We start from the raw sequence: 20,624 nt of genomic DNA, 5'->3' as shown, positions 1-20,624 counted from the left end.
AGGACCCTTCTGCACAGGACCTGAGCATCCTCAGGACTGCAGCAGGAGCAGGAGTGCGGGCACATCCAGGTGTGCCTGTGGAGAGGAGCTGGGTGCAGGGACACCCTGGGGTTGCAGGGACACCCTGGGGTTTGCAGGGACACCCTGGGGTTTGCAGGGATACCCCAAGGTTTGCAGGGACACCCCAAGGTTTGTAGGGATACCCTGGGTTTGCAGGGACACCCCAAGGTTTGTAGGGACACCCTGGGGTTTGCCAAGGCAGCCCCACAGCCCGAGCCCTGCAGCCCTGGCACCGAGGGGGATTAGTGGGCACAGCTCAGGGCACGGGCTCTCCAGATGGGATTAGCAACTGGCATGTGACAGTGGGACAGTGGCTCTGCAGGAGCCTTGGAGCTGGCCCGTCCAGAACCCAGCACCAGCACCAGCACCAGCACTCAACATCCAGCACCAGCACCCAGTACCCAACCCAGCACCAGCACCCAGCACCAGAACCAGCTCCCAGCACCCAGAACCAGCACTCAATATCCAGCACTAGCACCCAGCTCCCAGCACCCAGCTGGGTGCAGGGACACCCTGGGGTTGCAGGGACACCCTGGGGTTTGCAGGGACACCCTGGGGTTTGCAGGGATACCCCAAGGTTTGCAGGGACACCCCAGGTTTGTAGGGATACCCTGGGTTTGCAGGGACACCCCAAGGTTTGTAGGGACACCCTGGGGTTTGCCAAGGCAGCCCCACAGCCCGAGCCCTGCAGCCCTGGCACCGAGGGGGATTAGTGGGCACAGCTCAGGGCACGGGCTCTCCAGATGGGATTAGCAACTGGCATGTGACAGTGGGACAGTGGCTCTGCAGGAGCCTTGGAGCTGGCCCGTCCAGAACCCAGCACCAGCACCAGCACCAGCACTCAACATCCAGCACCAGCACCCAGTACCCAACCCAGCACCAGCACCCAGCACCAGAACCAGCTCCCAGCACCCAGAACCAGCACTCAATATCCAGCACTAGCACCCAGCTCCCAGCACCCAGCTCCCAGCTCCCAGCACCAGCACCCAGCACCAGCTCCCACCTCCCAGCACCCAGAACCCAGCACTAACTCCCAGAACCCAGCACCCAGAACCAGCTCCTAGCACCCAGCACCAGCACTCAATATCCAGCACCAGCACCCCGCTCCCAGCTCCCAGCCCCAGCACCCAGCACCAGCTCCCATGCACCAGCACCCAGAACCCAGCACCAGCTCCCAGCACCCAGAACCAGCTCCCAGCACCCAGCACCAGCACCCAACACCCAGCACCCAGCACCAGCTCCCAGCACCAAACACCCAGCACCGGCACCCAGCACCAGCTCCCAGCACCAGCACCCAGCACCTTCTCCACCAGGCCCAGCAGCCCTGAGCTGCTGGGATCAGGACTTGCAGCAGCGCCTTTCTGAGCCCAGTTTAACCATTTTTCATCCCTTTTGGGTGTTTGGACTCCTGTGAGCAGGCTGGAACAGGGACAGCTCCCAGCTGTGAACCTCCCAACGCTCCTTCGTTCCACCTCACCTCTCCCTCGCAAAGCCAGGGAGGTCCCAGCAGCCCCTTTCCAACCCTGGAGCAGGGCAGCAGCCCCAGTGTGGGCACCTTTCTCCACAGATTACACTTTCCTACACATGCTGAGTGCCACAGGCTGCAGGACTTGAACCAAACCAGCCTGGTGAGAGTGAAGAGCTGAATGCCTTTGCTGTACCCTGGTGCAAATTTCCTCTCCATCTCACACATCTCTACACATGCACATATTTATACAAATAGTTTTCTTAACCCTCCCTCATTCCTTTTTTTTTTTTTTTCCCCTTTATTTTTTTTTTCCAAAGTCCACCCATCTGGCAGCTCGTTTGTGCTCCTGGAGGCAATTTGGCAGTGAGTGAGGAGGGAGCAGGAGCAAGGCTTGTGCTGCAGAGGGACCCTGTGGCACCTGGGGAGGTGGCACCTCCAGCACAGCCCCTGGCACAGCCAGCAGCCCTGGGAAGGCTGTGTCACAGCTGGGTGTGGAGGGGGAAGTCAGTGAGGGGCATTAATGCAAGCACAAGGATTCCTTTTGCCATGCAGGGAATGCTGGGGGTGCCTGGGTGCTGGACAGGACGTGCTGGAGCTGGTCAAGGTGAAATAATATCTCCCTGTGCCTACAGAGGGACAGGACAAGGGGGAATGGCTTCACACTGCCAACAGGCAGGGTTACATGGGATATTGGGAGGAAATTCTTCCCTGTGAGGGTGGGGAGGCCCTGGCACAGGTGCCCAGAGAAGCTGTGGCATCCTTGGAAGTGTTCCAGGCCAGGCTGGATGGGGTTTGGAGCAGCCTGGGATGGTGGAAGGTGTCCCTGCCCACGGCAGGGGGAGGGACTGGATGATCTTCAAGGTCCCTTTGAACCAAACCACTGTGGGACTCTGGTATGAAACACGAGCCCCAGAGGGAGCCCAGTTTTCTCCTTCTCTCCCCTTCCCAAATAACACCTCTGAGATGGGGTTAGGCTGGGGCAGGACCCGCGGATCCCTCTCTGCATCCCAGCCCCGGGAAAAGCCCCAGGAAAAGCCCCAGGGCTCAGGAGAGGCTGTGCTGGAGCTCCTGCGCTCTGCAAGGCTCAGCCTGGCTTTGCCCAGCCCGGATTGCTGGGGGGGATCCGTCCTTGGAGCTGGGGCACGGAGCAGCCCCGGCGGGGCTGAGCTCGCTTATCCCCGGCTTGCGATGACATCTAGTGGAGCTGCCTCGGGAGGAGCTCAGCCTGCCAGGGCCCCTCCAGCGCTCCCAGGGCTGCGTTTTCCCCTCCGACCTCCTCTCCCAAGCGTGTGGGCAGGAGGCGAGAGGTGGCACCCTGTTTCTGAGTCGTGGCTGGCCGCAGCACGGCTTCCCGGGAGCCAAAAAAAAAAAAATAAATCGCCTTTTCCACAGCAGCACCGAGTCCCCTCCAGCCCATGCTGCAGCTGTGCTTGGTCAATAGTTGGGACTATTTTATTAGGTGGAGTTCTTTACCTCAGGCTTCCCCTCCATCCTCAAAGCCCCCCCAAAAAAAGGGTTTCAGCGTGCCAAATGCTGCTGGTGCAAAGCCAGTGGCTGGCAGCAACAAACCACACTGAGCCACAGCCAGAGACATGCTGGATCCTCCTCTGAAGGCAAGGAAGGGAAAAAATAAACAAATATGGCAACTAGAAGATAAAAACCCATGTGGTGATGGGTAATGTGCAGCAGCAACTTCCCCAGGATCCTGTCCCTGCAGATGGTGCAGCATCCAACAGGTTAATGGCAGCCTGGTCCTATTTTAAACACAGAAAAGTGCTGCAGCTTGATCCCACTTCATTCCTGTAGAGATATAATCATAGTCTTTAGGAGACGTAATCATAGTATTTATTTAAGAATTAAGTGTGTCTGAAAGTGGCCTAAATTCCCTGTGCAAGAGCTGAGTTGGTGCCTCAGCACCTGACTGCACTGCTGTGAGGAGCTGCTCCCTGTGTCCCTGGCCAGGAGCTGAGGGGGCTCCTTGCCTTGGGAATGAGGGGCTGTAGGAATGTCACCAGCCTCAAACACCTTGGTAAGCAAGGGGAGAGGCAGCTGAGGAGCACAGGGAAATGATCATCCAGAGAAATTCTGCGTTTTCTGATACATCTTTATTTAGAGTAAACAAGCAGAGGCAGCACAGCAGGAATCCAGCACGGATGAGGATAAAAAAAGCATAGTTTGAGGCATTTCTGTGAGAGGAGGGAAATAAAAAAACACATAAAAACCTCACAAACAAACATCACTTTCCAAAGACAAGACAGAGCCTGAAGTGCCAATAGATCAGGTACCCCTGAGCTGCCTCAAGGTCCCATGGCAGTTACTGAGCAGCGAGGGAGATTCCTACTCCAATCCCCCAAAAAACTTCCTCTGCAGAGCAGCTTTGGGACCTGCTGCTGCCGTGCCTGAAGGAGAGGGGTGGGAGCAGGTTGGGACTGCCAGCAGCTCCCTTCCCATCCCATGGAAGGGGCTGGAGGAGCTCACGTGGAGACAAAGTGTTTTAAATGCAGCCATGGCCAAACAGAGTCATTGTCCCACTCTTGAAAACTGATTAAACACCAGAGCAAATCAAGAGGGGACAGAGACATCACCGTCCCTGCTGAGGTGCTGCTGTGGGGTTGTTCCACAGCAGGTGCCAGGCACCAGTGTGGTCCAGAGATGTGGTCCCTGCTCCAGTCCCTCAAAACATCCACAGGACAGCAGTGACACTGAGCCTCTCTCTTGTGTTTCACAGCCTGGCTGAAGAGCAGTGAAATTCATCTTTAAAATCAAAATTCTTCTGTTGCACCTCAATGTACTAGAGAAGAGCTCACAGGTGTCTTCACAAGCAGTTATTGCCTCTCTGTTCTGGCTTCTCCCTTCCTCTCCATAAAAAGACTGATTCTGACATTTCCCAAGCCTTAGTATGAGGAAGAAATATATAAATACATATAGATATAGATAGATATATAGATATAGATAAATTAGATACCTTTATTATATCAGTAAAAGCTGTGTAGTGTCCAGAAATACAGAGTGGGCAGCTGGCTGTTGGCAACACAGGAATTAAACAGCCAAAATACCCAGATAAAACAGATTTTAAAAGCAACACATGCCGTGAAAGCTTTGGCAGCTGCATCCTCCTGCAGGGAGGTTGGGCACTGGTTCAGTACCAAGCTCGGGGTGCCCAGGGCTGGGGCTGGGCCCTGTGTTCCCCAGTCAGGCACTGCTGGCTGCAGATGCTCAAGCACACTGCATCCATGCAGGAAAGCTCCATGGCCAGCAGCAGCTCCCCTGCCCTGGGACCACCAGCCCTGAGGTCTCTTTGGCAGGTTTCCATCGCTCCCCTTCCCTCTAGCCCCACCCCTGACCCTGTTACTTCTTGAAGAACTTCTTGTTGAGGAGGAAGATGAGCAGGTTGACATTGACCTTGGCCTTATCGAACATCTTCATGACTGCTACACCCTCGTACTGCAGCTGCAGCAGGTCCTGTGGGAGAGGGGACTGCCACTGCCACTGTGCCCAGCCAGGGAAGCCCTCCTGGGTGCCCAGCCAGGCACGGGGAGCTGGGACACAGCACAGTGGGAGCTGCACAGCTCAAGGCAGGGCTCCACACAGGCCCCAAGTCCCCACGAGAGCTGCAGGTGTGGGGACACCACCCGGCCCCCACATACCCAGCTGCCCCATCTCTCTGAGCCCCAGCAGCTGCAGGACAGGCTCCCCACCTGGTAGTGCAGCTGGAAGTGCTCCATGTCGATGCCCATGAACTTGGCTTTCACCTGGAACCTGCCTGATTCCTCGCAGGGGATGATGTCGAAAACCACGTTCCTGAGCCTGAGAAGAGAGAGCCACTCACTACCAAAAGGGGCTTCACAGCTTTAACACAGCCAAGGACCAGGTCACCCACCCAGTGCACCCCCTCAGCACAGCAGCCAGACCCACAGCCCAAACCCCACTGCAAATCCCAACTTTCCTGCATTCTCCTACACAAAACAACTTGCCCCACATGGCAGGACAACAGTGGCCCACATGCATCCTCCTCTTCAGTTGTTTTCCTCTACCTGCCCAAGTTTCATAGAATCATGGAATATCCTGAGTCAGAAGGGACCCAGAAGGATCATCAAGTCCAACTCCTGGCCCTGCACTGAATAACCCCAAGCAGGAGCTCCTCCCTGGAGCAGGGTTACGCACTGGCTGGGTGGCAGGTCCTGGATCTCCAGCAGCACTCCCTTCTCCCACAGCTGGGCTGCTGTGTAGTGCAGAGATGGCAGCTTCTTGCTCTTCCCACTGCCCCTGCAAGAGAAGGGACCACATTCTGAGAACTCATCTCCAGTCATCTGTGACCCCTTGGATTCCCAACATCTCCAGGACTCGCAACAACCAGAGAGCAATGAAACCAAATAACGTGGTTTTTTTTTTAAATTACTGATTTTTGGTAAGGAACCGCACTTGTTGCTGGCTGCCAAGTTGTCAAGGCAGGTCTTGATGTACTGGTTGTAATAATCAATTTGCTCCTCATAAAACAGAGTCTTGGCATCGAGGCCCTCCAGGGTGTGCCTCAGCTTCAGGAGCTCCCTGCGGCGCTGCTGCCGGTGGCGCCGCTGGTTCCGGATGTCCTGGAGGAAACAGCAGTGCCAGAAAACCAACACATGTCATGAGGAGCTTTACCAGAGCAGGACCTCTGGGGGTTTAGGGGTGATCCCCAACTCACATCCCCCAGCACACCTTGGCCAACTCATCAATGAGCTGCTGGTACTGGTTGGCAGAGTCCAGCAGCCCCAGGCTCTCCAAGCGCCGCAGGTTGCGGATGACCTTGCGCTTCTTCTCCTCCATGGAGAGCTGGCTGTTGGCAGCCAGGGAGGGGTGGCGCCTCAGCTGGGCAGAGGGCTGGGCATCCCGCAGAGCTCGCTGGCACACCAGGTGCTCATGGGCAGCTTCCTAGGGACGAGAAGGGAACACAGCTGGAATGGGGTACAGAGATGGAGCAACCGAACTCTGTAGGATTCACGTTCTCTGAACCTGACAGAAGCAGAGAAAAGAATGATCAAAACAATTCTTATCTCATTTGCTGCACCTGTGTTGTGCCAAAGTAGAATGCAATATGGAGATTGTTTACCCAGAGTGATAGTGCTTTGTTTTTTCTTGACCAAACTCTGAAAACTGTGTCCTGATGGTCGGTCAGCAGACAGTCACAAGATTTTGTGCAGTTGAGTGCTTGTGCAGTTTCAGTTTAGATGTAGTGTAATATAGTCTAATATAGTATAATAAAGTAATTAATTAGCCTTCTGATACAATGGAGTCAGATGCATCATTTCTCCCTGCCACGGGGGTCGCCTTGAATTTACTATAGAACTCCTTCACCACACTTTGATGTGGGTCCCTCCTGGCCCAGAACAGGTGACTTTTCTGAAAACCAGAGTCCAGGCACTGCTGGGTCGCAGGAGCAGTGGCCAAACCTCTGAGACGAGCAGGGCAGCTTTTTGCTGAGAACTTTTTTGCCGTTTGCCCACAAGGATTTTCAGTTCATCCCTAGCAGCAGCCTCACACACCTCACCTCATGCTCTGAGGCTGGTGTCCACAGGATTTCTGGGAGGGAATCTCCTGGTTGGCACTGGATCAAATCCACCAGCATCTGCTTGGTGCTAGAGACCAGAGGGAGATGTCAGGCATCTGCTCCAGACCATCACCCTCCACACAATATTCAGGTTTCTTGCCCACCCTGAGCATCCCAGCCCCCAGTACCCTTCCAACACCCCCAGAACCCTCCTGCTGCCCACAGAGCCCATCCTCACCTCAGCAGCAGGCTCCTCGTGTCACTCTCCTCGCTGCTGGCCACTGGCACCAGCTTGTTGGTGAGGGTGAGGGAGATCTCTGTTCTGCTGAGCTGGGAGAGCACCTGCTCAGCATCACTGTCTCCCAGGCTGGCAACACTCTCCCCTGTGAGGGCACAGAGAGCCCTGCTAGCTGTGTTGGGCTCTAGAGGGCTGGCTTCCCATGCCCAAAGCAATCCAGCTCAAGCTTTGTGCAAGGAAAGTGTGGCCACGTCCACCCTGCTCCCATCGGCTCCCAGAATCCAACCTACCAACCAGGGACTGGACTGTAGGAAGCTCATCAAGATCCTCCAGGAGCTCGTGCAGGGGGTCACTGTGGTGTGCTGTGATGGAGTCCTGGTGCTCGAGCAGGAGCTGGACAGTGCAAGGGATGAATCAGTGGCAAAGGGGGATGCAAATGGAGAGTGAGGGAGAGCCACCCTTCACACCCACGAGGGGATGGAGAAGATACGAGGTTTGCAAAAGGACAAACCTGCAGAATCTAGGTTATTTCCTTGCTTAGAAGAGAAAAAAGGGTCAGGAAGAGGGAAGTTGTGCCAGGGGTGGAATACAGAAGAATGGGAGGAAACTCAGCAGAAAGCCCAGGGGGTGGGAGTAGAGGAAACAGAGCTTGCCATGAGCTTTGTGCCCTGACCTTGTGCGTGTTGATGAGCTCCCCCACGGTGATGTAGATGACTGGTTTGGCCACTGCCACCATCTCTGAGTACTCATCCATGTCAAACCTCTCCTCAGGCTCAGGGACGCAGCAGGCAGCAGAGATGAACCTCCTGCAGGGAGGGACCCCTTTGGTCACCCCAAACCCCTGCCACGGGCTCCTAAGCCACCCTCCCACCCCATCACCATGCTGGGGCCCACCTGAACTTGCTGTGGGTGTGCTCCAGGTACTGGTTGAGCCCGCAGAGGTGGGCACTGTCCCCCTGGAAGGCCTTGCGGGCGGCGGCGTGCTGCAGCACCTTGGCGATGGAGCCCAGGCTGCGGCGCTGCTCGGGGCGCAGGGCCACCCCGGCAGACATGTCCACGATGTCAAAGCCATCGGGGGCCACCACTGCCGGGTTCATGAAGCGGTAGTAGAGCAGGTTCCCCACGATCTAGGACATGAGACAGGCTGGGGAGCAGTTGGGTTAGGGCCCAAGGAGGTGACACCTCAGCAGGGGAGGATGTTTCATCCTTGCTCCACATGGGAGGACCCTCCTGGAAGAGATGGCAGTGCAGGGGAAGATCCCACTCTTGGCATTTCCTTAGTGGCTCAAGGAAAATGTTGACTTGGAGGTGTTTGTAAGTCGAGAGGACCTGACCTTTTGTGGCCCTTCATGTACAGACACAGCTGAACCTCACCAAACCATGCAGGTGCCCCAGCCCCACGGTACCTTATCAACCTCCTCTGCTGGGGCCTTGGGGAATTTCTCAACCAAGGACATCCTCAGGATTTTGGCCATGTAGCGCATCCCATAGCTGAGGAGAGGTAGGGAGAGGACCATCAGCATGTGGGTCCACCCTGATGACCCAGTGCTATACCCATCATCCAAGAAGCAGCAAGCCCCCAGCCCTGGGGTGATGGAGAAGCCCACAGGTAGGACTCGCAGCTACAGCACCCCTCAGCTCCCTCTCCCACCCTGCTGCCAGCCCAGGCATCTCTGGAGGAGGCCTTCATCCTCTGAGATGACCACAAAGCTGGCATCCATCTCAATGTCAGCAGTAAACTGCCCAGGAATGGAGCAGAAAAACAAGCCAGCCCATGAGGCGCTGCTGATATTTGGGGTTCCCCTTGCTGACAGTGCAGTAACTCAGTCCTGCAGCAGCAAAGGGGCCAGGAAGCTCCCCATAACCCAACCTCCTTTCTAAGGCCTTGCTGGAGACACCTTAGAGCCAAGAGCACTCCTGGAGTATGCACAGAAACCATGGGAATACTCACGGGATCTTGTCCACAGAAGAGGTGATGGCAGAGACAAACTTGTCTGTTACTGCCAGGAGATTGCGGATGGAAATGTCCAGCCTCCTCTGGACCTCGGGGTGGCTGAGAGCCTGCTCAGGGCTGACCTCATAGGGCAGCTTGCTGTGAAGGGAGCACAGGACCCCATCACCATCCCAATGCCCATCACCCTGTGGCCAAGCCAAGCCTTCTTACCCAGGGTCTGACCTTCTGTGCCCACTCTGTGACTCAGTCTGGTTGATCCACGCCTTGTAGATGTCCACGGGGTCCGTGTGGATGCTGAGGGTCTTGTCCTGCAGCACCTCCTGCACGGGGCCAGCCAGGATGTGCCGCAGGGCGTTCTGCCCACGCACGTTGCGGTAGAAGCTGACCACCAGGCGGATCACCGTGGCATTGCCCGTCAGGATGTCATGAACGTGGTCCACCTTGGACCTGGGGACAGAGATGGGGCAGGTGGGACGAGGGGTTGGACCAGTGTTTGTGTGTTCTCCAAGCAGGAGGCAGCAGAGATAACAGCATCCAAGCTGATGCAGTTCAGCCTTTCCCTGGGCCCGTTCCCACACCAGGACACCCACCTGATCTCCTCCTGCAGTGCCACTCTGAAGAGCTGCAGCAGCAGATAAGCCTCCCGTGGGTTGGAAGCGTAGTTGTAAAGCGTAAAGATCACCGACTCCATGAATTTGGTGGACTTGTTCTGGGGCATCTGGAAGATCAGCCTGGCCAAGTACACTGGCTGTGTCTGCAGGGAGGAGGGACACCAAGCTAGCCAGGGGTCAGGTCCCTGCACTGCCCCCCAAGCTGTGGGGACACAGCAGAGCCCCCCAGCCCCACCTGCAGCAGGTAGAAGAGGTGCTGATAGGCCTCCAGCTTCTGCCTCTTCTCCTTGCTGAGCGTCTTGAGCCCCTTCTGCTTGTCCATGGACATCATCTCTGAGAGCTGCTCCTTGTTCTTCTTGGTCAGCTTCTTGCAGTGGGACACCACCTCCTGTGGTGGGAGAGAAGCACAGGGGTCTGCCTAAGGCTCTGGCATTCTGACCAGTTTCTGGGAAAGCCAGAGGCACCCCAGTGCTCCCTGACCCCTTCAAATGCTTAAGAAGTGAAGCACAGACAAATCCAAGCTGCGATGCCGCCGAGGGCAGGACGGCATGAGGTAGCCAAGTCCTCCCCCTCTCTCTACCTGCAGTGTGATCCTGTTCTTGACCAGCAGCCCAATCTTGATGTCCATGAGGTCCAGGTCGCTCTCCAGCTGCCGGCTGGCACGGATCCTCTTCACCACCTCCTCCTGCAGCCGCAGCACCTCCGACTCCTCCCAGAAATCGTGCTGGCTCTGCTCCAGCAGGTGGATGAAGCGCCGCACGATGCCCAGGGGTGGACTCTTGGTGTGGACTGCAGCAATGCACAGTAAAGCCATGAATAATTGCCCCCACTGCAGTGGCCACCCCCACTGCAGACCCTCAGACCCCCAGCATTCACTCAGACATCCCATCCTCCTCCCCAAAAAGCATCTTCTTGCAGCACCAGACACGGGACAGCACACGGCCACACTGTGCAACAGCCTCCAGGAAGCTTTTGGGGGCAGAAGGGCAGCCCCAGGGCTGATGAGCAAGGACCACCAAGGCTCTGTCACTCCTGTCCTTGTCAAGGGGCCACCAGCAGCCTGCTCATAACTGCTTCCCCACTGTGCTGGGCCAGCAAGGGAAGAGGCAGAGTCCCCTTCCCAATTAGCCATCACACTTCAGAGCAGCAATGAGCAGGCACGCACTTACCCAGCATCCTGTAATCCCCACGGGCCTTGTTGGCTCGCACAAAAGCCTGGATTTTAATTACAGCTTTAATCTGCCAAGACAAACAAGGGAGTGGGAGATGTTTTTCCATAGTGTTCCTAACACATGTGGGGAGTGAAGGAGAGCTGGACAAGCACCTCGCTGCCTGGTCCCACTGCCAGGAATGTATTAAGGCCTGGGATGAGGGTCTCTACAGTACAGGAGAGATTTTGGGATTCTACCCTTCTCAGTGGTCATTCCCCTCCACTCACCGTATATCAGAAGCTGCAGCAACTCCAGGGTGCAACTTCACTTCCCACAGCTGACACCTCCCTCCCCCTTTTCCCCAAAAAAATTTCCATCCTCTCTTAATGGGCATCTTGAAGTCATTGTTCTTTTGATGGAACTGGAGTGGTTTTGCTCTCCTCACACTTTACAAAACCAGAGGGTTTGGCTTCCGGGCCCACCAGGTACCTTTCCTTCCTATCTGTCCCCCAGCCAGGATAAATCAGCTCTTCCAGCTGCACTGAGAGCACTCGGGGACAGGGATCCAACTGCTCCAGATCATCCCCCTACACCCCCACCAACACGGTCTCAGGAGCTGTTTGACTCCCATCCCATCACTTACATTCTGCCTGAAGTAGCGCAGCCTCTCCTGGTACTTCCTCTGTGCCTGCCACATCCTCACAGCTGCCTGGATCTGGGAGAGATGTTCAAATATTTGGATTCTGGAAGGACTTGCTTGGCCAAAGGGTGGAGGGGAAAAATCATGAGGACTTCTAGGGGAGGTTTAGGTTGATATTAAGGAAAATGTCTTCATAGAAGGGGTGGTCAGGCATTGGCACAGGCTGCCCAGCAAAGTGGTGAGTTCCCCATCCCAGGAGAGATTTAACACCCATAGGGATGTGGCACTTGAGGACATGGTTTGTGGTGGACTTGGCAGTGCTGAGGGAACAGATGGACTGAGTGATCTTCAAGGGCTTTTCCAGCCTCAGTGAGCCCATGGTAACAATACTATTCTATGCTTTTTCTCCCCTGTCCACTCACACTGCCCTGGCCCAGCTGCCACAATCCCCCCAGCTCCTCTGCACCAGGCAGGGGTACATGCCACCCTCGCAAGCTGAACAAGCAAGTGACAATGCCCAACATGGGAACAAAGACTGAAGAAAGAATCTTCCAAACCTTGATTGCAGCCTCTGTGTTGGATTTCAGGTAGTGCAGCCTGTCCAGGTAAGCTTTGCGCTGCCTGTACCCCCTCCAACAAGCCTGGGCACAAGAAGACACCTGAGTGAGGTCACTGTGGCTCCATTGGTTTTTCAGGGAGCACACGAGGAAAGAGAATAACACAGCATGGGGAAAGAGGAAAGCAGCCACTGTGAGGGAAACAAGCCCCTCACTGCTCTCTGCAGCACCTCAGGGGTCCTGGCAGTAAAACCACAGACCAGCAAGCGCTGGCCCTCCCCAGACCTGCCAGAAGGTGCTGCGAGCGGCTGCCCTCGGTCTGTGTCGCTGTGCCGAGAGGAGGGACGGGTGCTGGCTGTGTCACCTGGATCCTGATGGCAGCTGGCCTCTGCTCCCGCAGGACGTGCCGCCGTGCCGCGAGCTGCCGGCGAACGAGGAAGCCGCGGAGCCGCGCCTGCAGCCTCACCACCAAGGCCACCCTGGATGCCCACAGGCGCTCCCGCTCGTGGGCCAGCGTCACTCGGGTGATGACCGACTGCAAGGACACGAGGCAGCACCAGCTCAGCCCCAGCCATGCCAGCGGTGCCCAGCCAGCCCACGCTGCCCATACCTGGATCTCCTCCCGGCTCAGGTGCGTGGTGTTGAAGCTGCCGTCGCGTGGGCACTGCCAGCTGCCCTCCAAGGTCTGCAGGTTCAGGTAGTACTCGGCACCATCCAGCAGCCTGTGCCGGATCCAGGATGGCTTCGTGCTCCCTGCGTGCCGGGATGGATGGGAGCTTGCCACCATGATATTTTTATGAAAATCTATTGCTGGGATTTTTCTCCTATTCTAGCTGAGAAGCCTCAGAAAAGAAATGTAAACAATAACTCTCTGATGGCTGTGGAATGTGGTCTGGAGGTTGTTTACCAACAGGTGCATCTTTGATTGGTCCAGGTGGATTGTTTCTATTTAATGACCAACCATGGCCCAGCTGTGTTGACTCTCTGAGCAGTCACGGGTTTTTATTATTCATTCCATTCCTTTCTTTTCTAGCTTTTTGATGGATCCTTTCTCTCTATTCTTTTTAGTATAGTTTTAGTATAGCATTTTAATATAATATAATATAATTAATCAGCCTTCTGAAACATGGAGTCAAGATTCTCATCTCTTCCCTCGTCCTGGGGACCCTCGAACACAACCACAGGAGCTGCTGGAGAGTGCTGCTCCCCCTGAACACCCTGGCCAGGGGTGCACCCCAGGCTCCCAGGGTGGGGGAGGTTTTGCAGCCCCCAGGGTTTTACCTGCTGGTTTCTTGGTGGCCATCAGAGCTGCCAGCTGCTCCTGGTAGGTATCAGCACAGGCATTCACCACCCCATGCAGGGCCACGTCAGGGTTGCACAGCACCCTCAGTGTCTGTGATGCCTTCCCTTCCTTGATGGCCTGGTTGATGGCAGCTATGCCCAGAGCCACTGTGGGAGCAGAGGGGCTCACATCAGCCCCTTCTTGTTCCCTGACCTCCAGCAGCACCCACGTGGGGAGAGCACTCACTCCTCCTGGCTGCCACTGTGTCCTGGTTGGCCTGGCAGACCCCTTCCTGGATTTCTTCCCAGCAAAGAGCAGCTCCGCTGTCCTCCGTGGCCTGTGAGATGGGGGAGATGGGCTCTAGTGAGCTGGGCAGCCCCCTCTGAGCACCTGCTGCATTGCTAGGGTGGGGAGGGGGAATACTTCACAGTCTTGTGACCAAGGCAGGGTACCCTGCATCCAGGGGGGATACCGTGCTGCCATGGAGGTTCTCCACAGCTGACGACCCCCACCCCACCTGGACTTTGTGCCTCCGTGCCCGGGACAGGACACGGTGGTAGTGCAGGGCGCAGGGAGGGGCGATGTCGGGCAGGGCATCTCCAGGCAGCAGCAGCAGCGCCGCCAGCGTCTCCTCAGGGTCCTCCTGCAGCAGCGCCTCGTCGAGCAGCCGGAGCGCACGGACTCCTGCCGGGAGGGAAGGGAGGACACACCTTTCAACCCCCCCAGTCTCCAGGGGAGTCACAGCCTAGGGTGGTGTGAGATTCTCCGGTGTGTTATTGGGGCTGGAATCCCAGTGCAACCTCCCTCCCAGGATATCTGCGACCCCCTGCATGCCCAAAGCTCGTGCGGGCACTCACGGTCGTTTTCATCCTGCACTGATGAATTGGTGTTGTTGATGCTGTCCTGAATGTCATTCCAACTCAGGAACTCAGCTCCTGCTTTCCTCAACTGGCCTTTCAGCTGCAACAAGTCATCAAAGTACCTGCAGGAGAGACACAAGGCAATGACCTGAAGAATTCCAAGCAGGGCTCAGTGCATTCCAAGGAGGGTTTGGTGCATTCTGAGCAGGAGGGCACCTGCCAGAGCCAGCTGCCCAGCTCTTCAGAGGGGAGAGGCAAGGCACAGGACAGGGAGGCTGCTGGAACAAGCCCACAAAAAGCCCAGGCCCCCTACCAGCCCTTTCCACGAGATTTCTTCATACCAACCCCTAACACAGAGTCCAACTCACCGCTGTGCATTTGCATCCTCAGCTCCTGAGAGGCCCAGGGCAGGGCTGACCAGGCTGCTCCAGAGCCTGCTGGGGTTCCTGGCATCCAGGGCTTGGTTAACCAGTGCCACAGCTGAGAGCATCTCCACAGCCACAAACAACTCCTCCTGTGCCAACTCGCCCTGCGCAGGGCAGGTAGAGACAATGAACCCCCATAACCTCCTCCTCCAGGCCCAGCTTCCCTGGGGAAGCAGCAGCAAAGGAAGCACCCCAGTCCCAGCAGAGGGACCACCCCACACTGTCAAGGGCACCCACGGCCCATCCCTGGGGTCTCTCACCCGTGGGTGCTGGCTCTGCAGCAGGGCCAGCTGGTGCTGGTACAGGGGGGCAGCAGGGGCATGCACATCAGGCAGCTGGGCTGCAGGGTCCATCAGAGCTTCCAAGGTTTTGGCTGGCACCCCTTGGCGGACAGCAGCGTTGATCCGGCTGACAGCCTGCAGCACTGAGGGACAGACAGGGGGCTGGCACAGCGGGGCTACAAGAGGTGGCTGTGCCCTGTCTCGGGGCCAGGCTGCCAGCAGGCCCACCAGCTCCTGGGATGCACTGGGCAGCAGAACCTGCAATAAAAGTTCACCCAGGCACTCACTGGCTCGCTCCTTCTCGTCCCTCCGGTTCGCTGTGAGGATCCCTGCCTGCAGCTCCTCCTGCTCCAGCAGCTCCAGGTAGCCCAGTTCCTGCAACAGGCAGAGAGGGGTGTCAGCTCTCACAGCTCACCCTGCTTGTGCTGATAGAGCAGCCATGCTCAGACCCCTGGCAGAAAGCTGGGAACTCCCAGCCCACGGGACCTCCCTCTTCCTGGGGACCATGGGCTGCTCCCCAGCACCAGCACCCTGCACCCCAGGCTCCTGCCAGCCCCTACCAGTGCCTTCTCCTCCCGGTCCGTGCTGAGCTGCTCCAAGTAGAGCTCGAGGTTGTCACGCTGGACGCAGCGCAGGGCCAGGCTGGGATCCTGCAGTGCACAGTGCAGTGCCAGCACATCCTGTCTCTCCAGGGCATTGTCCACCTCTTCCAGAGCCCCACGCACTACAAGAGGCCAGTTCACCCCAGAGGTGAGCAGGTAAATCATCCCACAGCTCCAGGGAGCAAAGGCAGCTATGGCTAAAGCCTGAATACCCATCACTTTAATTTCTCCTTGGAAATGCACACCCAGCCCTTCTTCCCACTAGGTCTGAGGCTGGCCAGAGCAGCTTCTTTCTGCTCCACCCCCCACTCTCCCCATGCCCAGGGCTACCATGGTCCCACCATGAGCCCTGGAGAACCCCCAGAGGGAAGGCCCAGCTTTGCTCACCATTCACTTTGTTGATGTTCCCTTGGATTTCAGCCTGGGTCAGACACCAGTCGTAGACGTCCTCTCCTTCAGGGATCACCTGTGGGTACTGGACAGGGACTCCCCAGCTTGAGCTTTCTGCCCAAGCCCACCCCACCATGCACAGTGGGGTCCCCTGCAGATGCCTGGGCTCATTTCTGGGTGAACTAGCCCCCAAAGAGGAATCATCTCCCCATCTTCTGCTCAGCACAAGGGCTCCCAGGCCATATTTCAGCCAGCCAGCCCTGTAGGTCTCTGGCCAAGGGACCCCTCCACCTGCCCATCAGCAAAGGGGCTGCTCCTCTCCCAGCCACCCCAGAGCACCCTGTGCCCTCCTCACCTTGTTTCTAGCATTGCTGCCCTTCTCCAGCTTGGCCTGGTGCAGCACCTCCTGGTAGGCACCTGCCAGCTCCTGGCGCAGTCCCACCAGCATGGCGTGGGGGTTCTGCAGGGTCTCCATCGTCTGCGCCACCACGCCCCGCTCCACCGCCTCGTTGATGGCCAGCACCGCAGCGTGGACTGGGGGTGAGGCAGGGAGGGGGTGACATTCACTTTGTTGATGTTCCCTTGGATTTCAGCCTGGGTCAGACACCAGTCGTAGACGTCCTCTCCTTCAGGGATCACCTGTGGGTACTGGACAGGGACTCCCCAGCTTGAGCTTTCTGCCCAAGCCCACCCCACCATGCACAGTGGGGTCCCCTGCAGATGCCTGGGCTCATTTCTGGGTGAACTAGCCCCCAAAGAGGAATCATCTCCCCATCTTCTGCTCAGCACAAGGGCTCCCAGGCCATATTTCAGCCAGCAAGCCCTGTAGGTCTCTGGCCAAGGGACCCCCTCCACCTGCCCATCAGCAAAGGGGCTGCTCCTCTCCCAGCCACCCCAGAGCACCCTGTGGTGCATTGCTCACCCTGTTTCTAGCATTGCTGCCCTTCTCCAGCTTGGCCTGGTGCAGCACCTCCTGGTAGGCACCTGCCAGCTCCTGGCGCAGTCCCACCAGCATGGCGTGGGGGTTCTGCAGGGTCTCCATCGTCTGCGCCACCACGCCCCGCTCCACCGCCTCGTTGATGGCCAGCACCGCAGCGTGGACTGGGGGTGAGGCAGGGAGGGGGTGAGATGGGACATGGAGGGGCAGGATGGACCATCTGCTGTATCCCTGCATGCAGTGGGACAAGACATTCCACAGGCGGGAACCCGCCCTGTTCAGAAGGCCAGCTGCAGTCCCCAGCACCTGGGAGGTCTCACAGCAAGCCCAGGGAATGCAGAACTCAGGTTGCTGCTGCCTAGCAATGGCTGTGCCAGCACCTGCAGCCTTGTGCTGGTCTGAAAAAGAACAACCAGGTGCCTCCAACTGCATCCCAGGCCACCATCACCTCCCAGGGCACCCTCTCCCAGCTTGCTGGCTCCAAATTTGGCATTCAGCAGCTGAGCCAAGATCCTGCTAAGGGCTGACACCCAGCCCTGCTTCCCACCAGGCACCCATCACCTGCTGCTTCATCCACTGAGAGCTCGTTGGCCAAAATGCCTCCAATCTTGCTGAAGGCAGGCAGCTGCAGCCCATACTTCTCCAGCTCCCGCTTCATGTTGTTGATCTCCTCCTCTGGAGCAGAGCAGAGGCAGCACTGCTCAGCACCAGCCCCATAGCCCAGTATTGGAGCAGGGGCAGGCAGCAGAGCTCCCACTCCCCTGCCACACCAAGAGGGGTGCAAAAAAACCCCACACTGGGGTGAGCATCCCTGAGGCTGCTTTGGCAAAACGCATCCAAGACTTTCACTCTGCACACCCCTCATGCCACGGGACCCCAGAGCATCGGTGGCAAACCCCCCTTGGCAAGTCCAGCCCAGGTCTCCCTGCACATACCTGTGAAGTTCACTTTCCCATACAAGTCCTGGATTGGAGGAGCCAGCCCCAGCTTGAAGAGGTAGAAGCTGAAATACAAACCCACATGGTGACATCACCTGCTTCTCCCTCCTGACGCTTCTGTGTCACCCGAGGCTGATGGGTGACATCACCAAAGGGCTCATGAGCATGAACACATTCCATGAGAGCCAGGCCAGGGCACCCACCTGAGTGCATGGATGCAGTAGACCACCCGGGGCATGTTCTTCTTGTCGTAGATGTCAGTGGTCTCTGGGTGGAAGATCTGCCACCAAGACAGAGACACATCAGAGGCAATGGTATTGAGACGGTCCCTAGGGTCGCTGGTGCCAGAGAGTGGGGGGCAAAGACAAAGCCCCCCTGCCATACCAGCACCCCAGTACTGTCACAAGGCAAAGGCCAGTGTGTCCCTTGGCTGGGGAAAGCAGAGGGGAGGTGTTACCGAGGGAAGCCCCACGTGGCTCATGGCATCACGCCAGTAGTTGATGTTATCCGTGTGCCGAAAGTGAAGCCCAGCTGTCTGGAAGAGAGGAGCTGAGGTCAGGCTGAACCCCACTTTCTCCCATCCCTGGGGGTCACCCTTGCCCCCAGAGCAACCCAGCCAAGGCAGGAGGTCAAAGACAGAGGCAATGCCTGTGATCCCCAGCTCAGGGACCCCACTGCAGCCACCTGCTACAGAACAGTCCCTCAGTGACTGCTGTCACCAAGTCCCTCCTCACTCTGCACTCACCAGCAAGGGAAGGTTTGGGGCTACACCCTAAAGGGTACTACACCTTCCCTCTGGTGCCGCAGCCTTACCTTGTACCGTGTCTGTTCAGGGTCGTAGATCTTCTTCAGGGGGACAATGGCAGGGGCAAAGCAGTGGCCCAGCTTGGCCAGGAGAACCCCATTGCGCAGGGTCTCCTCCAGCTCCGTGGGCGGCGGCAGCCCCTCACCCAGACAGGCCTCCATCCAGCTGGCAGGGCAGGGACAGAGCATGTCACCGACTCCCAGAGAAAAGCACCCAAAGGACATCTCCCCCCTCCAGCCCCATTCCAATAAATCCTCCCTGGCAGGGGAGCTCAGCCCTCAGGCATTGCTGCTGGGTGGTTTTCAGTTTGGGTGTAGGGCTGAGTGTCCCCCTACAAAAAACACAACCCCCCAGCCAGCTTTGAGGAGCCATAAAGCCACAGCAGCATTCTGCAGCACTATAGCCACTCCCCACCCACTTCCCCTGTCCCTCCCCTTAACACCCCTTTTCCCCTCAAATCTGAGCTCGAGGATCTCCCCAAGTGCAGCCCCACCGCTTGGCTTCCTCCAGGTGACACAGGTACTGGTAGGCAACATTCTGCCTCCTCTGTTCGTCCATCTCGTCAGCAGTCGGGCGCTCACCTGGGCAGAAAGGGGGCCTCCCGTCAGAGCCCCCTGCTCAGGGAGGTTTTTTGAAGCCCCCATGGCTCCTGAAACTAAGATTTGGGAAAGGGAGCCAGGCTTTGGGTGCAGTAGCCTCCCACAGCCCTCGTGGGAGTGGCACTAACGTCACAGTTCATGCCACCAGCCCAGCCCTTCTGGCAGCAAGAGGAAAGTTTCCAATTTCCCTTTTTTCCAAATAACGGCCATCAGAGCTGGCACTGGAGTGGGGAAGGGCACAGATCAAGCATCCGGGGAGGAGGTGGGGAACACAGCCACAGGTTTGGGGTCCTTTTACACTGCTGCTCGTGCTGGAGGCACCCAACACACCTCCCAAAAAACCATTCCTCAAAATATGCCTTCCCCAGTTTGTCCCCATAGGATTGGCACCTTGCCACCACCATCCCTCTACCCACATGCAGACTGCCTGCTCCCCCTCCACCCCCTGCATCCCTAAATCTGACCGCTCCCCCATCCCTCTGCACACCCAGGGTCCCTGTCCCGCTGTGCACCCCACACCTGCCCCTTCACGTCCCCCTGTCCCCCCAGCCTTACCTGTCCCCTCACACCCCCTGTCCCCCCAGCCTTACCTGTCCTCCCCCAGCTCGCTGCACCCCAGACTTGTCCCCCTCCCGTCCCGCTGCATCCCTTCACCCTTCTGCCCCCCAGCCGTGCCCGCAGCCCCCGGTGCCGGTGCCGGTCACTCACAGCGCCCCGGCCCCGCTCCCTCCATGGCCGCGGTGGCTCCGGTGGCTCCGCCCGCGGTTTGAATCTCCCGCCGCCCACGTGGCTCCGCGCGGGGGCTGCCGGGCGGGACACGGCACCGCGGGACACAGGGACCCCAGGGCACCGGGGAGTGGCGGCACTGGGACCCCGGGACAGAGGGGCGGGACACAGGGACCCCAGGGCACCGGGGAGTGGCGGCACTGGGACCCCGGCACCGCGGGACCCCGGGACAGAGGGGCGGGACACAGGGACCCCAGGGCACCGGGGAGTGGCGGCACTGGGACCCCGGCACCTCGGGGCACCGGGCCAGCGGGACCCCGGAGCATCGGGGCACCGCGGAGCGGCGGCACTGGGACCGCGGGACACCGAGGGAGGCAGAGCGTGGGGCGCACACTGGGAAGCTCAGGGAGCACCGGCGGTGTGGGAAGTGACACACACCGAGAGAGCGAGGGGAGCCTCGGGTTGCAGGGGGGTCTTGGGGTGCAGGGGCAGGCGAGGACCGGAGGACTCCACCGGCCGTGTCGAGGGCTCAGCGCTGTGCCAGACCAAGGACGTGCCACCCAGCCCTGGGGT

At 58.1% G+C, this 20,624-nt stretch overlaps 1 protein-coding gene across 1 annotated transcript; it reads right to left on the bottom strand.

The window, feature by feature from the left end:
• Window positions 1-4,876: 4,876 nt before the first annotated feature.
• IQGAP3 (IQ motif containing GTPase activating protein 3) lies at window positions 4,877-20,086 on the bottom strand. Its single transcript, XM_041464927.1, has 38 exons — window positions 20,034-20,086; window positions 19,220-19,307; window positions 18,735-18,891; window positions 18,379-18,456; window positions 18,125-18,201; window positions 17,919-17,986; window positions 17,545-17,658; window positions 16,386-16,580; window positions 16,044-16,106; window positions 15,615-15,778; window positions 15,342-15,429; window positions 15,034-15,197; window positions 14,717-14,877; window positions 14,346-14,470; window positions 14,006-14,172; window positions 13,735-13,825; window positions 13,488-13,655; window positions 12,817-12,959; window positions 12,571-12,741; window positions 12,207-12,290; window positions 11,653-11,724; window positions 11,028-11,097; window positions 10,439-10,647; window positions 10,094-10,246; window positions 9,838-10,001; window positions 9,470-9,694; window positions 9,245-9,385; window positions 8,700-8,784; window positions 8,188-8,420; window positions 7,967-8,099; window positions 7,584-7,686; window positions 7,294-7,438; window positions 7,056-7,143; window positions 6,227-6,439; window positions 5,951-6,117; window positions 5,693-5,794; window positions 5,227-5,335; window positions 4,877-4,990 (listed from the first exon to the last, which is right to left on the bottom strand). The coding sequence occupies exons 1-38, from the start codon at window positions 20,056-20,058 to the stop codon at window positions 4,877-4,879; spliced, it is 4,917 nt and encodes a 1,638-aa protein (XP_041320861.1). The 5' UTR covers window positions 20,059-20,086.
• Between the last annotated feature and the right edge of the window lie 538 nt (window positions 20,087-20,624).

The sequence above is a fragment of the Pyrgilauda ruficollis genome, unplaced genomic scaffold (genome assembly GCF_017590135.1).
Source record: "Pyrgilauda ruficollis isolate IOZ18807 unplaced genomic scaffold, ASM1759013v1 scaffold185, whole genome shotgun sequence".
Lineage (NCBI taxonomy): Eukaryota > Metazoa > Chordata > Aves > Passeriformes > Passeridae > Pyrgilauda > Pyrgilauda ruficollis.
This window is presented reverse-complemented; position numbering and strand designations above follow the sequence as displayed.

Bases quoted from the DNA above. Each gene is read 5' to 3' on its own strand.
- IQGAP3 (XM_041464927.1), bottom strand. From the start codon at position 20,058: ATGGAGGGAGCGGGGCCGGGGCGCT. The intron at 16,581-17,544 runs GTGATGGGTGCC...CCTCACCCCCAG, and splicing joins CTCAGTGGATGAAGCAGCAG to TCCACGCTGCGGTGCTGGCC. The intron at 10,648-11,027 runs GTAAGTGCGTGC...GCATTGCTGCAG, and splicing joins TGGGGATTACAGGATGCTGG to TCCACACCAAGAGTCCACCC.